Source organism: Elephas maximus, chromosome X, assembly GCF_024166365.1.
Source record: "Elephas maximus indicus isolate mEleMax1 chromosome X, mEleMax1 primary haplotype, whole genome shotgun sequence".
Classification (NCBI taxonomy): Eukaryota; Metazoa; Chordata; class Mammalia; order Proboscidea; family Elephantidae; genus Elephas; species Elephas maximus.
The window spans coordinates 81,891,793-81,908,755 of record NC_064846.1 but is presented as its reverse complement, the minus strand read 5'-3'; the positions used below and the strand labels follow the sequence as shown (position 1 = coordinate 81,908,755).

Below are 16,963 nucleotides of genomic sequence, written 5' to 3'. Positions count from 1 at the left end.
GTGAGCATTTCCTCATGTAACTGTTAGCAGCCTGAATGTCTTCTTTGGTAAAGTGCCTGTTCATATCATTTGCCCATTTTTTAAATTGGGTTATTTGTCTTTTTGTTGTTGAGGTTTTGGAGTATCTTGTAGATTTTAGAGATCAGATGCTGATCAGATATGTCATAGCCAAAATTTTTTTCCTGGTCTGAAGGCTGTTTTGCTCTTTTGGTGAAGTTTTTTGATGAGCTTAAGTTTTTTATTTTTAGAAGCTCTCCAGACCAGACCAAACCAAACCCACTGCTGTCGAGCTGATTCTGACTCATAGCGACCCTATAGGGCAAAGTAGAACTGCCCCACAGAGTTTCCAAGGAGTGCCTGGCAGATTTGAACTGCTGAGCTCTTGGTTAGCAGCTTGAATCCACCAGGTGCTACTTGGATACTGTGCGGGGCAGTTCTACTCTGTCCTATAGGGTCGCTATGAGTCGGAATCGACTTGACGGCAATGGGATAGGAGCTCTCGGTTATCTAGTTTCTCTTCTGGTGTTTCTGAATTGTTAGTTATGGTCCTTACTCTGTTTATGCCATGTATTAGGGCTCCTGGCATTGTCCCTATTTTTTCTTCCATGATCTTTATCGTTTTATGCTTTATATTTAGGTCTTTGATTCATTTTGAGTTAGTTTTTGTGCATGGTGTGAGGTATGGGTCTTGTTTCACTTTTTTGTAGATGGATATCCAGTTATACCAGTGCCATTTTTTAAAGAGACTCTCTTTTCCCTGTTTAGCAGACTTTGGGCCTTTGTCAAATATCAGCTGCTCATAAGTAGATGAATTTACATCTGGATTCTCAATTCTGTTCCACTGGTCTATCTAATCTGTTGTTGTACCAGTGCCAGGCTGTCTTGACTACTGTGGCGGTGTAATAGGTTCTAAAATTAGGTAGTGTGTGGCCTCTCACTTTGTTCTTCTTCTTCAGTAATGCTTTAGTTATCTGGGGTCTCTTCCCTTTCCATATGAAGTTGGTGATTTGTTTCTCCATCTCATTAAAAAATGCCATTTGAATCTGGATTGAGATTGCATTGTATCTATAGATTGCTTTGGGTAGAATAGACATTTTCACAATGTTGAGTCTTCCGGTCCATGAGCAAGGTATGTATGTTCTTCCACTTATGTAGGTCTCTTTTGGTTTCTTGCAGCAGTGTCTTGTAGTTTTCTTTGTACAGGTCTTTTACGTCTCTGGTTAGATTTATTCCTAAGTATTTTATCTTCTTGGGGGCTACTGTAAATGGTATCATAATTTGGAAACACCAACAATAACCCAAAATGAGTATATGGTCACATATGTCGGTGTATAGGCATATATGTGTACAGGTAGGTACAGGTAAGTACGGATGTGTGCACAGATGAAGTATCTGTATATACATGTACATACAAATATGTATGAAATGCATAGATAATCATACAGGACACAGTTACAGATACTTTCCAAACGTAACCAAACACCTTGCAAAAATGGTTTACTGAGTTTGAAAGCTTAGGACCTTAGTCTCATGGGACAACTCAGTCAGTTGGCATAATATAGTTCACAAAGTTCATGTTCTACACCCTAGTGTGGTAAGTAGCATCCGGGGTCTTAAGAGCTTGCTAGTGGCCATGAAAGATACACCTATTGGTCTGTACTCATTAGAAGCAAAAGAGAAATAAGAAAATGAAAGTCTCAGTGAACAAACCAGTCTACAAGGCTAACATCTACCCTGAGACCAGAAGAACTAGATGGTGCCCAGCTACCACTACTGACTGTTCTGATCAGTGCCACAATAAATGGACTCAGATAGAATGGGAGGAAAAAGTGTAAAATAACCCAAATTCTTAAAAAGTCCAGACTTCCTGGACCAGTTGAGACTGGAGGACTCCCTGAGACTATTGCCCTGAGATATTCTTTAAACCTTGAACCAAAACTATTCCCTGAGGTCACCTTTTAGTGAAACAACAGATTGGCACATAGAAAAAAGGATATTACCCATGAATATGGAGCTCTATTAAAAAAAATCTATATGAGACCAAAAGATCAAAAATTCCTCTAAAGCAAAGATGACAAGTGGGGGCAGGGAAACAAGAGTACTAGAAATGGAACAGAACACAATTAATGGGAATGTTGACACATTGTGAAAAACGTAACAAATGTCACTGTATAACTAGTGTAGAAATTTTCAAATGGGAACCTAATCTTCTGTGTAAACTTTCACTGAAAACACAACGTTATTTTTTTTAAAAAAGGATAGAACTGAAAGCAAAGACAAATTCATAATTATATTTGGAATCAGAAAGTAGGTGTTGCTATAGAGTCTACAGATATTAATAGGATAGGAATGAAATATTTAAAATATGCCAATAAATTCAAGAATGGACCAATTCTTTAAAAGAAAAAAATTCCAATGCCCACTCAAGGGGAAACAGATAACCTAAATAGCTATATATCTATTAAATAAATTGAATTAACAGTTAAAAACCTTCCAATAAAGAAAACTCCATGCCCAGATGGCTTCACTGGTGAATTCTAACATGTAAGAGGTAATCCCAATTCTAAATAACTCTTCCAGAAAACTGAAGAGGAGGCTTATTTCCCAATTCAACTCCCTGATACCAAAGCCAAAGACATTCCAAGAAAACTACAGAACAATATTCCTCATGAACACAGACATAAAAATTTCTAAACAAAATTGTAGCAAACCAAATCTGGCAATATATACAAAAGGTAATGATACATCATGATTAAGTGATGTTTATACTAGGGATGTAAGATTGGTTTAACATTTTAAAATCAATGTAATTCAGCATAATAACAAACCAAAAAAGAAAAATCATGTGATCATCTCAACAGATGCAGAAAAAGCATTTGACAAAATCAAATCTAACTCTAACAAATTTTTCATCAAAATAGGAATGGAAGGGAACTTCCTCATAATTTAATTAAAAGCATCTATGTAAAACCTACAGCTAACTTCATACTTAATGGTGCGAGAGTAAATCCTTCCGCCCTAATAAAGGAAACAAGCAAACTTCACTTCTACAACATTGTACTGGAAGTTCTAGCCACTGAAAGAAAGAAAAAGAAAAAGAAAAAAGACATCTGTACCAGAAAGAAAGAATTAAAACTGTCTTTATTCACAGATAATATGGTTGTCTATGTAGAAAAACTGATGGAACCTACAAATTGCTGTTGTTAGTTTCTGTCAAGTTGATTCTAACTCATGGCAACCAGAAGTGTGCAGAGTAAAACAGTTCCATAGAGTTTTCAAAGCTGTGTTTTTTCAGAAGCAGATCACCAAGCTTGCCTTCTGAGGTGCCTCTGGGTGGGTTCAAACCATCAACCTTTAGCCTAGCAGTTGAGTGCTTAACCATTTGCACCACCCAGGAACAGCAAGCTACAAAAAAAAAAAAAAAAACCTCTTTGCCGCTGGGTCTATTCTGACTAATAGCAACCCTACAGGATAGAGTAGAACTGCTCCATAAGGTTGCCAAGGCTATAAATCTTTAGGTAAGCAGATGGCCATGTCTTTCTCCAATGGAGCAGCCGGGAGGTTCAAACCGCCAACCTTCCAGTTAGCAGCAGACCACTTAGTCACTGCACCAGAGCTCCAATCTACAAATAAGCTACTAGAATTAATAAGTGAGTTTAGCACAATTGCAACATATAGTATCAATATAGGAAAAAATCAACTGTATTTCTACAAACTAGTACTAAACATTTGGAAAGTAAAATTAAAAGAAAATATCATTTACAATAGCTTCAGAAAGAGGAAACACTTAGGAAAAAAAATTTTTTTAAACTATCCTTTAAAAGATTGCAAGACCTGTACACTGAAAACTATAAAACACTGCTGAGAGAAAACAAAACAACCTGAATGTCCATCAACAGATCGATGGATGAACAAAGTGTGGTACAATACAATGGGATAAGCTTTTCAGTGATGAATAGGAATAAACTATTGAGTGTATCCTCTAACAACATTGTTGAATCTCAAAATAATTATGCTGAGTGACAGAAGCAAGACAAAAAAAAAGAGTATATACTGTATGGTTCCATTTGTAAAATTTTCTAGAAAATATAAACTAATCTATAATGTCAGACAGCAGGCCACTGGTTCCTGGTAATGAAGAGGGTGGGGATTGGGAGTTGGGGTGTAGAGCAAGAGTGAAGGATTACATAGGAGCATGAGGAAACTTTTGGGGGTGACTGATAAGTTCATTATTTTGATTGTGGTGTGTATATACGTCATAACATTAAATTAAATACTTTATACATGTGCATTTTATTGTGTATCAATTACACCTCAATAAAACAACTTTTAAAAAATCAACAATCTAGCCCAAAAGAATAGGTTCCTCTACTCCTGCTCACCGAAGTATGTTTTAACAAATAAATTAACTCTACAGGCTAAACATTAATATGAGGAAAAAAAAAAGTACTACTTTGCTAATAATTAAACCTTATCGGACCTTTTTGTACTTGCTTGCCTGAGGATTCAGAGGGATTACTGAAAGGTTCAGGTAGTGATGAAAGTTAAGGAAACTGGTGTCTGCAAATTTTGAAATATACTGCTATACTTTAAATTCTACTCATGATGGCCTTTATTGATAATGGTAAATTAAAAACTTAACATTTGATTGCCAGAGTGTTTTATACATTCTTCACAATAACACCTAATGCTTACTGAGCAGTTACTACTAATATTAACCTATTTAACACCGGTAACAACCCTGAGGAAGGTACTATTAACTGCCTTCACTTTACAGATGTGGGAACTGAGGCAGAAAGAAGTTAAGCAACGTTCCCAAGGTCACATAGCTAGAAAGTAGCAAAGCCAGGATATGAACCCAGGAAATCTCAGGATCTTGCTCTTAATTACTAAAATATACTACTTTACATTCTTCCCCATTAAACGGATTATTGATACTTGAAATTTACATAATCATTACTGCTTTTTTAAAAAAGTAATACCTATCATATGCACGCAGTAAGTACCCAATAAATATTTATAGCATTGAGCCAACATTCATGAAAAATATCAACATCCCTGTTCCAATAAAAAAAATTATAATGAAGTGTTTTTTTTTTACAATAAAGTGTAACAACATTGAGTTTTGTTATATATTCATTGAACAAATTTAAATAAAATTAAGGACAATTAAAACTAGGGTGGCCATATAATTTATGATCTAAACCAGAACAATTAACAGTGAAAGGCATAAACCATGACTGTCCCATGAAAACGGTGACGTATGGTCAACCTAGTTAAAGCAAAAATTATATAAGTACTCTTGAGGTAAAATTCAGCTAAAACTTATACACACGTTGGTAAATGTTCCACAGATGCTTTAACATTTTAACATGGTCAGTTTATACTTGCAAACAGACTGATTGCTAACATTGAAGTGGATTTTCCTGATGTGTAACTTAAAATGATAATGTAGTAAATGGGGCCATATCCTAAATTAAAAAAAAAAAAATTATAATCATTGTTTCCTAGGAAAGATATGAACAGAATGTTTATTAGTTTATGATATCAAATGGCTTCACAGCAGAAATATCAACATTTAATTACTTTCTTTTAAAGAATTTGAAGTAGTTTTAATTGAACATAATTTGTCTTTTTTTTTTTTTCAACCCTCAGCAATATATAGCAAGATCTTCTTGGCAGAATGACAAGCAGAGGGTGGATGACAAATGAAAGAACAAAAGTATCATTATCTTAAGTAATATTCATTGAATTTTCTTGATAGCTAACATAAGAGGAAAATGTGCTCACCCACAAGTTCACAAAAATCTGTCACTTCCATATGAATAATTTTCTGTTTTTTTTTTCCAAATTGCATATGATAGTATTGGCCAGTTCTTAAAATAGAAAGATACTGAGCTATGACACAAATGATCACTCATGTAATCAGCTGAGTGTTTGGTTAGAGTGCCTATTTGGAAGAAGGGCATTACTAGACAAACTGATTAACTTAATTTAACCTGGACCACAAAGCTCTATTAATTATATCTATTTTAATTAAAATAAGTAAAAATCCAAATACTTTGAAAATACATGAATACCTGAGAGTGGTAATTTTCTTCTTCTTCTCACAGTACTTAGATGGCACACTCATTAAAGTCTGGAAACTAATGATAATAATTCATCACCTCTATTTTCCAATTTTAATCATGTGACTAAGATAAAATTTTTTTTCCATTACAGTTATTATTCATTATACCATAATCATTTTAATTTGGGCAAATGTGTTACAATTCATACTTCCTCAGGATAACTGAGGCTCATACACACTTAAGCAACACTTTCTACCTTGATTGCAAAAAATAATTATACCCCATAATAAAACCAAGAGAAGAGTTCTAATTATTGCATTTTCTAATTTATCTTCCTGGCCTGCGTTTACACTCTGTAATCTTACTCTAGCATAATTTGGCACAAGGCATTTGAAACCTATGATATTAGAAGTACTAGCAAGATTTTAGTGTCATATTTTAGCTGTAAAACTGCTCTGTAGTAGAGAGAGTGCACAGAGTAACAAGATTCGTATATTTAATTTAAAGGAGCCCTGGTGGCATGGTGGTTAAAGTGCTTGGCTACTAATCGAAAGGTCAGTGATTTGAACCCACCCAGCAGCTCCATGGGAGAAAAGACCTGCAATCTGCTCCTGTAAGGACTGTAGCCTAGGAAACCTTATGGGGCAGTTCTACTCCATCATGTAGGGTTGCTATGAGTTGGAGACTATTATTTGGCTGAAGGGTGAACCTCAGGAGTGACTTCATTACTGAGATATAAGGGTGTCTGGGGGCCATACTCTCGGGGTTTCTCCAGTCTCTTTCAGACCAGTATGTCTGGTCGTTTTTTTTTTTTGTGTGTGTGTGTGTTAGAATTTTGTTCTACACTTTTCTCCAGCTCTGTCTGGGACCTTCTATTGTGATCCCTGTCAGAGCAGTTGGTGGTGGCAGCCGGGCACCATCTAGTGCTGTGCTTATTTTTACTATGAATCCACGCCATGAAAATTTTACCTATACTCTTGCTTCTTCTACTTTTGTTTACAAGATTTTTCTCCTTGTCTCCTCCATTTCATGAAAGAGAAGCAGCAATGCCAATGTTCTCAAAAACTGGGGTTTAGAAGTAAGGGGTTAGCTGGAACTACTGCAGCAATAAGACACACAAAGCCAATGTGACTTTTACTATCACCTCCAGCCCACTTAACTGAATGAACAAAGTCGATGAGCACTGCATGGAAATGAAGCAAATGGAATCTTCTATAGGAACTCACTAATAGCAAGAAAAGCATTCAAAAGGGAAAAGTAGCTTGTTAGGTACTAAAATTAAGTAAAACTATTATTATGAAAGGGACAGGGAATGCCATAGTTCTCACAACTAAAGGGTACTAGTTAAGGGGTTATGGGCAACTGAACTCATGGGGACCAGAATGAATCTACTCTATGGCAACTGGTCTGGTTTTTGGTAGGGGCAACTGAACACTAGTTTTCCTTTTTGACTAATTTAAAACAGACAAAAAAAAACCAAACTGTTGAAATATACAAGAGTTTTCTTAAAACGGTTCACATAAATTCTTTCGCTCAGTAATCTGCCACCTTTTTTTCAGAAAAGCTTAGAAGATAGAACTAAAGTCACTTAATTCAGAAAAAGGGATTGCATGAAAGAAATTGTCAGATCTCAACAATATATCCCAGTATCTTTTCCTATGTGAATTTCTCCAGATTACCAGACTAGAAGAGAGGTGAGGATAAAAACAAATTTTAATGTGTACTTTTTTTTTACTTTTAGACAGACCCAAACATAAACCATATGAACACTGAAAACAGAAAATCTAAGCATGATTCACATTACAGTCACTGTTGTCAAGGTTTTTGTTTTTAAGAAACATAGAGGTATCACATGCGTGGCTTTAAGCATTGGAATTGATCCTTAAAGAATTTTTCTTTTTTGAAGCACAAACTGACTAGAAAATGCGTAATGAAAAATATTAGTGGCTTCAACCACTTCACAAGGGGAAGTCTGATAAATGATAAATAAGCCAAATTACATAGAAACAGAAATTTGGAGTTAGAAGAATCCAAGGGAGAATTTAGACACCACATTTTATAGATTAGATAACTGAGGCTCAGAGAGATTATTCAACTCTTTGCTCAAACAGCTAGTTCGTAGGAGATCAAAGTACAAAATTAGTAGAAGATCACAGACCCAGTTTCCTGGCTCTAATCGGGTGTTCCTTCTACTACACCACATAGCATGCTTGTTTTATGGCTAAGATCCAAACACTAGCCCTTCTCTGTTTTTCTAATGCTTTAAAGGTAATGACAATCAAATTCCTTATTTATTTATCCTACAATGATCAGGATATTACACATACTCCTCAATACACCCTACAGATTAGGTAGTGTTCTAAGAAAATTCAGTCTAAAAGTTAGCAAATATTAACTATAAGCAATTTTTTTTGTCTTAAAATTTATCTACTTCAAATTGCAGCCTAGTTTCAGGTCCCTATAAGCCACACGCAGATAACTTTGGGTTTTTGCTTTAAAACTTACAATTTAAAAATTATAAATGTAAGACATTAGTACTCAAGTTTTGACTGACTACTTTTTTCCTAAATTATGTCAGTCCAGTTACTCTGAACCTGAACTATCCAATACAGAGGCCACTAGCCACGTGTCTACCGAGCACTGAATATGTGGGTAGTCCAAATTGAGATAGGCTGTATGTGTAAAATTCACACCAGATTTGAAGACTTGGTACAAAAGTAATGTAAAATATCTCATTATTCTTTTACATTGATTAGGTGCTGAAATTATAATATTTTGGATACACTGGGTTAAATAAAATATATTATTAAAATTAATTTCACATGTTTCTTTTTAGTTTTTTAATGTGGCTACTAGGAATTTTAAAATTGCATATGTGGCTTGCATTATATTTCTATTGAACAGCTCTAAAATGTCAGTAATAAATATCTAGTTGCTACTGACAAATGGTCCATCTACAGTAGCCCCTCTCCCATCAAAAGTTTTGCTTTCCTCGGTTTCAGTTACCTGCGGTCAACTGCAGTTCCAAAATGTTAAATGATTATCTAGCACGATGAAATCTCACACTGTCCCCACCATCATTCATATAGCTTTTATTACAGTATATTGCTATAATTGTTGTATTTTATTATTATTGTTATTAATCTGTTACTGTGCCTAATTTATAAATTAAACTTTATCACAGGTATGTATGTACAGGACAACCATGGTATATATATAGGGCTTGGTACTATCCACAGTTTCAGGCATTCATGGGAGGTTTTGGAATGTATCCCCTACAGATAAAGGGAGACTACTGTATTTTCTAAGAATAAGTTAACATTGTAAAAACTTACCACATAATCTATAGTCAATTTCTGTGCTAAAGGAGAAATCATAATATGGAAAATCAACTTTAGTTTGCTTTAAAACTGCATTTTTCCAGTAAATTACATTTTTGAAAGTAATTTATATTCCCCAAACACATATGACCTGATAAGAAAAGGAAGGTTGCCAGGAAGCACAGAAGAAAATAAGGTGCCTTTTGCCTTATTTGATCCACACATGGTAGTGAGTTGACTTAATTAAAAACAAATACTAACATATGATACTGTTGGATACACTGCAAATAGATACTAGGAAAAATAAAGATATTAACAACACGAATGCAACAAAACATATTTATAATACATACCTTTGCTCCATCTGAAATATTGTCCCAGTTTCCACCACTCAAAGAGAACTTTCCATTACCTATACGCAGCAGTATCTCTTCAGGAGTATCATTGGGGCCATTAGCAAATGGAGTATAGCTATTAAAAATAAATAATTTTAATGGACATGAGGGGAGAATATACATAAAATCTGACTGAAAGTGGTAAATATAAGACTACATGCAAATGTTTCTATAGCAAATTAAGAGTATCATGTAATATCTTCCTTCACTCCTAATATCAAATTTTACATTTCAAACAATGAACTTAATTCTAACCAATTACTTAATAAAACTGACATCTCGTCTACACCTATAGCTTTTTCTTTCAACTTTGATGAGTTAATCAATGCAAATTAAAATAAGGGAAAGTAAAGCAAAACCAGGACAGAATAAAACATGCAAATTTTGTATTCTTCCAAGTGTGAGTTAGAAAACCATATATACCTACTATAAAGAAAATGTTAATTTTATATTTTCATAATGTATTTATTGTATTCATTTAAATTTACTCATTAGCATTCTATCAATACTATCAGTGGAAACAGGCTAACAATACTTTTAATTAATGTCTATGAAAAATGTGTTGGTTAAATAAATTGTTATAATACAATAAAAAAACTCTATAACCATTAAAATTATTATGTAGATCAATATTCATAGACAGGGAAGATAAATACATTATATAAAGAGAAAGCACTTAAGAAGAAGGAAATATAGAATGACAAAAAGTGATAGTTTTGGTATCATTTTAACAGACAGAACTGAAATTGCTGTTCAAATTTGAGAATGGGAAGATAGATTTATGGTGAAAAGTATGAGATGTCTTAATACCTGAATGTCCTAATTCCTTCAGGTAACAATTAAGTTGCGATGACACTACACATACACACACACACACGCACACAAAGGTTTATGTTTTGTTTAGTCCTGAAGTAAGTATATGAAAGCAGCAAGCTGAAAATGGTATCCAGTGTTTTGAAACCAATAATGCTGATTGCTTTTGATACTTGTAGCTATCTGAACTTTAACACTTGCTGTGGTCTATAACTATTTTATATAAGTTTATAATATATCTAAAAGTATACGGAATACACTGACATACATTATCACCAAGCCAATAAATAATTCAGAGTCACCATTTTATAACATATTTATAAAGCTCCTGATATGTCAAGCATATTTTAATTATACTAAATGCACCTAAGAACGTTATAATTACATTATAATTCTTCTAATTGTTAAATGTAATCATTTTGTCTACTACAGCTCTCAGAATAAATTCTACAGTCATAAGGGTTTCACTTCTAAATAAAAGTGCTACTCATTAAGAGTAAAATCTCACTTGTACTATTTGTAAATTACCAACATTAACAACATCCAATTGTTATTGAATTTTTTGATTATGTCTTTATCCTTTGAAGGAAAGGCATTCTGTGTGTTTCTGTTTAGTATTCTGTTACCATTTAGATTTGTTATAAAGTAAAAAAAAAAAAAATTTTTTTTTCAACCCTATAAATCTCTGTTGCCAGGAAAGAAAAGGTTAAAGTACCATTTTTTTTTTTTAATTAACTCAACATCAACAAGTTCAGTGGGCAACTTCTCTTTGAAACATATAATTAATTTATTATCAAGTAAACATTTTAAAAAAGTAATGTACTCAATTAAAAAAATCAAAATAAAATGTATTCTTTATTTTTAAGTTTTAGTTTCAGCTGAAAACTGCCTTTTAATACATCTAAGTCAATGGTACCTTATTATAAACCTTACTTTTTTAATTTATAAGCAAAAAACAAAATTTTCAAATATTAACAGCATTTTCCCTAAGGTTATTCTCATCTGTCCTCTTTCTAGATGAAGATATACAGGTGAAATTCAAATAACAATGTAAATACTTCTAAATATGAGTTTCTTACCCAGCCAACATTGTGTAAAAAAGGACTCCCAAACTCCAAATATCGCATGCAGCATCATATCCCTGTTGCATAAGAACCTGAGAAAAAAATACTCATTATCTGGAGTGACTCAGTATAAATAATTTTCTCATCCAAATGTTCGTGATATACAATCTTAGATTCTTTTTTTAATCTTTTAGAAAATACATTCACTCAATGTTAAAGGCAAAGTTTCTGGCTGTTAGCAAGCACTGAATAAATGTATATTAATAAGATGATTAAGTAATGTGGGTCTGCAAAAAACAACCTTGTAAGACGTGATCCACAACCTCGATGAGCTTTCAGTCCTCCTCTTAGGAAAACCAGATATTCAGCCATCAAAACTTAACACTAACATGTACAGAAAGTTTAGTGACTCAGAATAAACAATTTTCTCATCCAAATGTTCATGATATAAAACCTTAGATTCTTTTAAACTTTTAGAAAATACATTAACTAAACATTAAAGGCAAAGTCTGCTACTAGAAAGCATTGAATATGTTTGATAATGTTGACACTGACTCTATGAAGTAGATATTATCACTATCATTTTAAAGATGAGGAATTTGAGCAAATGTTAAGTAACTTGCCCAACATTACAAAACTAGTAAGTGACTGGAGCAGACATTCTTACTCTAGAACTTCCTTACAACATAAGAGATGGTAAGAAAATAAACAATCTTACACAAGGTGGATAAATTTATATTTTACATATAAGACTTATGTCTTCAAAAGAGCACTATATTTCTGGACCACAAATACACTTTTGATAAATTCTGAAAGGTTTCATTAATTTTTCATATAATTTGGGTAGCTGTTTTCTTGTTATTTTGGCCAGTGTTAATAAAAATGAAATAATATCTTTCTTACATATTCATGTGAGTTTTCTCTATAAAGTTAATAGACTTTGTTAGAAAAATAGAGATGAAATGAGGCCTTTTTTTTCATTTAGAAAAACAGGCCCACTACTAAAGCCTCCAAGCATAGGAAAAAAATAGAAACACTACTAATGCATTAACACTGGGGACTGCATAACCAATAGCACGGGATTTTCATTTATAAAACATAAAAATATTAATGTTTGGCTTTGACAGTTGCCAGACATGAATAATGAGTATGCAGCTAAAGTACAATTCAATATAGAGAAATATAGTTCTGATACAGGCTACAACATGGATGAACCTGGTAAACATTATGCTGAGCAAAATAAATCAGACACAAAAGGACAAATATGGTATGGTCTCTTTTACATAAAATATCTAGAATAAGCAAATACATGGAGACCAAAGTTTATTAGTGGTTACCAGGGAAACCCTGGTGGCGTAGTGGTTAAGAGTTCGGCTGCCAACCAAAAGGTCAGCAGTTCGAATCCACCAGGTGCTCCTTGGAAACCCTATGGGGCAGTTCTACTCTGTCCTACAGGGTTGCTATGAGTAGAAATTGACTTGACGGCAATGGGATTTTTTTTTTGAGGGGCGGGGGTTAAGGGTAGGTGGGAGGGGGAAATGGAGAGGTATTCCTTAAGGAGTACTGAGTTGCTGTTAAGGACGATGAAAAACATTTGGAAATGGATAGCGGTGATGGCTGTGACATGGTAACCATAATATATGTGTAAAAAGGAAATGGTGAATGTTTTGTTGTATACATTGCATCACAATAAAATTTTTCTAAAAAAAGAACACACATATGCACAAAATTGAGAAGCTGAGGGGGCATTCAGAAAACATATATAAGTGGCGGAGACTACTACAAAATGTATATAACTAGCAGGGACTACAAAGGGTCTAACAAATAATGAGGTACAGCTAAACCAGTCACATCATGGTAAACCTAAGTTGGCAAATTCTAGTAAAATATAAAACTATCCTTTTTTTCTGTATCTCTTTCCTTTTATCATATGTTACTGTCCTGGTGATTGCCATGCTTTCCCTGGTTCCCTCAGAACGACATTCTAATACACAGTCATGGTTAAAGGTCACAACTTAGGATCTCGTTAGACAGGTGAGGATTAACCAGCAAGTCAGCTATGGGTATCTTATATCCCCATAACCTTCCTCATTTATTTAATGAGAAGGGCAGAGTTGAGGAGGAGGTGTCACAATGCTTAATAAGGGGCAACCGTGAAAAACTTGTTTTAGATTTATTACGTACTTAAACCCATTTGGTATGGGAAAAGAAGAGGCAGTCTACTTTTGTTGTAAAGCTGGTTATCATTGCCCTATAATCGTAAAAAAATGCAGCAATAAAAAAACAAAAAACAAGGTAGGGCTGTGGGTTCAGAGGGTGTGTTTGACACCTTACCTGCATCAAGTTAAATACAAAGATAGAAGTCAGAATTAAAGTGATTAGTGCCATAACCTTCTCTCTTTCTTGGTTTCGCAAATAAGCAAAAGTAACATGTAGACAGCACTGGGTGGGTTAACATGTACAGAAATTCCCCACTCCCTTTGCTTTAAAGTTCAAATAAATTCACATTTGGGGCAGAACACCCAGTAGCCTAGAACCAGAGCAAAGCAGGGTAATTTCATATTTATTAAAGAGCTGCAGACATAGCATTCCTCAACTTTATTTTAAGCTATTTTAATTCAGGAACATGTTTAGGTCTCAGTAGGCATTAAATATCAGTTTAATAATGTAATATAATAGAACTGTCTTTATGGAAGTATAAACTTTGAGTGGGGTATATTAACTTCTGGGACATAATGATAGTAGAAAAGCATACTGACTCAGTAAATCTTAAGAGGCTGATAGAGGAACTAATAAAAAGAAGACTCGGCAGAGTAGCAGGATACAAGATCAACATTAAAAAACATCAGTTGGATTCCTATACACCAACAAAGAGAACTCTGAAAAGGAAATCAGGAAAACAAAACCATTTATAATAGCCCCTAAAAAGACAAAATATTTAGGAATAAATCTAACCAGGGATGTAAAAGACCTACACAAAGAAAACTACAAAACATTATAGCCAGAAACCAAGAGACCTACATATGTGGAAAAACATACCATGCTCATAGATCGGAAGACTCACCATTGTGAAAACGTCAACCCTACACAAAGCAATCTATAGATATAATGCAATCACAATCTATATACCAGCAGCATTCTTTAACAAGATGGAAAAACTAATCACTAACTATATGGAAAGGAAAGATGCCCCAGATAAACAATGCATTATTGAAAAAAAAGAACACAGTAGGAGGCATCACACTACCTGATCTCAGAACCGACTACACGGCCACAGTAGTGAAAACAGCCTGGTACTGGTACAAAGACAGATACATAGGACAATGTAACAGAATCAAGATCCCAGACATAAATCCATCTACCTATGGTCAGCTGATCTTTGACAAAGGCCCAAAGTCCATTAAATGGGGAAAAGACAGTCTTTAACAGATGGTGCTGGCAAAACTGGATGTCCATCTGTAAAACAATGAAACAGGACCCATACCTCACAGCATATACAAAAACTAACTCAAAATGGATCAAAGACCTAAAGATAAAACCTAAAACGACAAATCTCATGGGAGAAAAGGCATAAATACAATAAAAACTGTAACTAACAATGCACAAACACCAGAAGATACACTAAATAATTGGGGACTCCTAAAAATTTAACACTTATACTCATCAAAAGACTTCACCAGAACAGTAAAACGAGAACCCACTGACTGGGAAAAATTTTTTGGCTATGACATATCCAACAAGTGTCTAATTTCTAAAATCTACAGAATACTTCAGTACCTTAATAACAAAAAGACAAATAATCCAATTAAAAATAGGGAAAAGGTATAAACAGACACTTCACCAAAGAAGACATTCAGTTGACTAACAGACACTTGAGGAAATGCTCATGATCATTAACCATTAGAGAAATACAAATCAAAACTACAATGAGATACCATCTCACCCCGACATTACTGCCACTAAAAAAAAAAAAAGAAAGAAAAGAAAAGAACAAATGTTGGAGAGGTTGCAGGAGACTGGAACTCTTATGCACTGCTAGGGGGAATATAAAACAGTACAACCACAATGGAAAATGATATGGTGCCTCCTTAAAAAGCTAGAAAAGAAAATACCATATGATCCAGTAATCCCACTCCTAGGAATATATCCTAGAGAATTAAGAGCCATCATATGAATAGATATATACACAACAGTGTTTATTGCAGCATTATTCACAATAGCAAAAAGGTGGAAGGAACCTAAGTGTCCATCAAGAGATGAATGGATAAACAAATTATAGTATGTACACACAAGGGAATACTATGCAACAATAAAGAACAACGATGAATCCTCAAAACATCTCACAACATGGATGAATATGGAGGGCATTATGTTGAGTGAACTGGCAATCACAAAAGCACAAATACTGTAATAAGACCACTGTTTAAAAAACCCAAGAAAGGTTTACACACACACACACATACACACACACACAGACAAAACCAATCTTTGATGGTTACGAGGCAGGGGAGAAATGGGGAGGGGAAATCACTAACTAGATAGTAGACAAGTGTTTACTTTTCTGAAGGGAAAGACAACACACAACATAGAGGACATCAGCATAACCTGACTAAAGTTATGTCATAGAAGCTTCCTAGACACATCCATATACCTTAAGGGACCGAGTTACTGGGTGTAATGGCTGGGAACCACAGTGTCAGGGGGACATCTGCTTTAATTGGCATAACATAGTTCATAAGGAAGATGTCCTCCATCCTACTCAAGTGAGTAGTGTCTAGGGTCTTAAAAGCTTGTGAGCAGCCATCTAAGGTACATCTATTGGTCCCATCCTTTCTGGAGCAAAGGAGAATGAAGAGAACCAAAGACACAGGAAAATATTAGCCAAAGGACTAATGGACCACATGAACCACAGCCTCTACCAGCCTGAGCCTTGAAGTACTAGAGGGTGCCTGACTACTAGCACCAACCGCTCTAACAGAGATCACAATAGAGAGTCCTGGACAGAGCAGGAGAAAAATGTAGAACAAAATTCAAATACACACACACACACACACACACACACACACACACACACACACACACACACACAAAAGACCAGACTTACTGGTATGATAGAGACTGGAAGAACCCCTGACAGTATGCCCCCTCGACACATTTTAACTCAGAACTGAACCCACTTCTGAAGTCCACGTTTCAGCCAAAGCTTAGACAGGCCTATAAAACAAACAATAATACACATGAGGAATGTTTCTTATTTCAATCAAGTATATGAGACCAAATGGGCAACACCTGCCCAGAAG

General features: G+C 34.6%; 1 protein-coding gene across 2 annotated transcripts in view; it reads right to left on the bottom strand.

The window, feature by feature from the left end:
* RPS6KA6 (ribosomal protein S6 kinase A6) overlaps nt 1–16,963 on the bottom strand; it is a 161,393-nt gene that overhangs the window by 14,783 nt on the left and 129,647 nt on the right. For both annotated transcript variants that reach the window (XM_049872377.1, XM_049872378.1), the window contains exons 19-20: nt 11,679–11,755; nt 9,745–9,862 (exon numbers count right to left, since the gene is read on the bottom strand). In XM_049872377.1, coding sequence (XP_049728334.1) covers nt 9,745–9,862; nt 11,679–11,755 — 195 coding nt within the window. The remainder of the gene's footprint in view (nt 1–9,744; nt 9,863–11,678; nt 11,756–16,963) is intronic.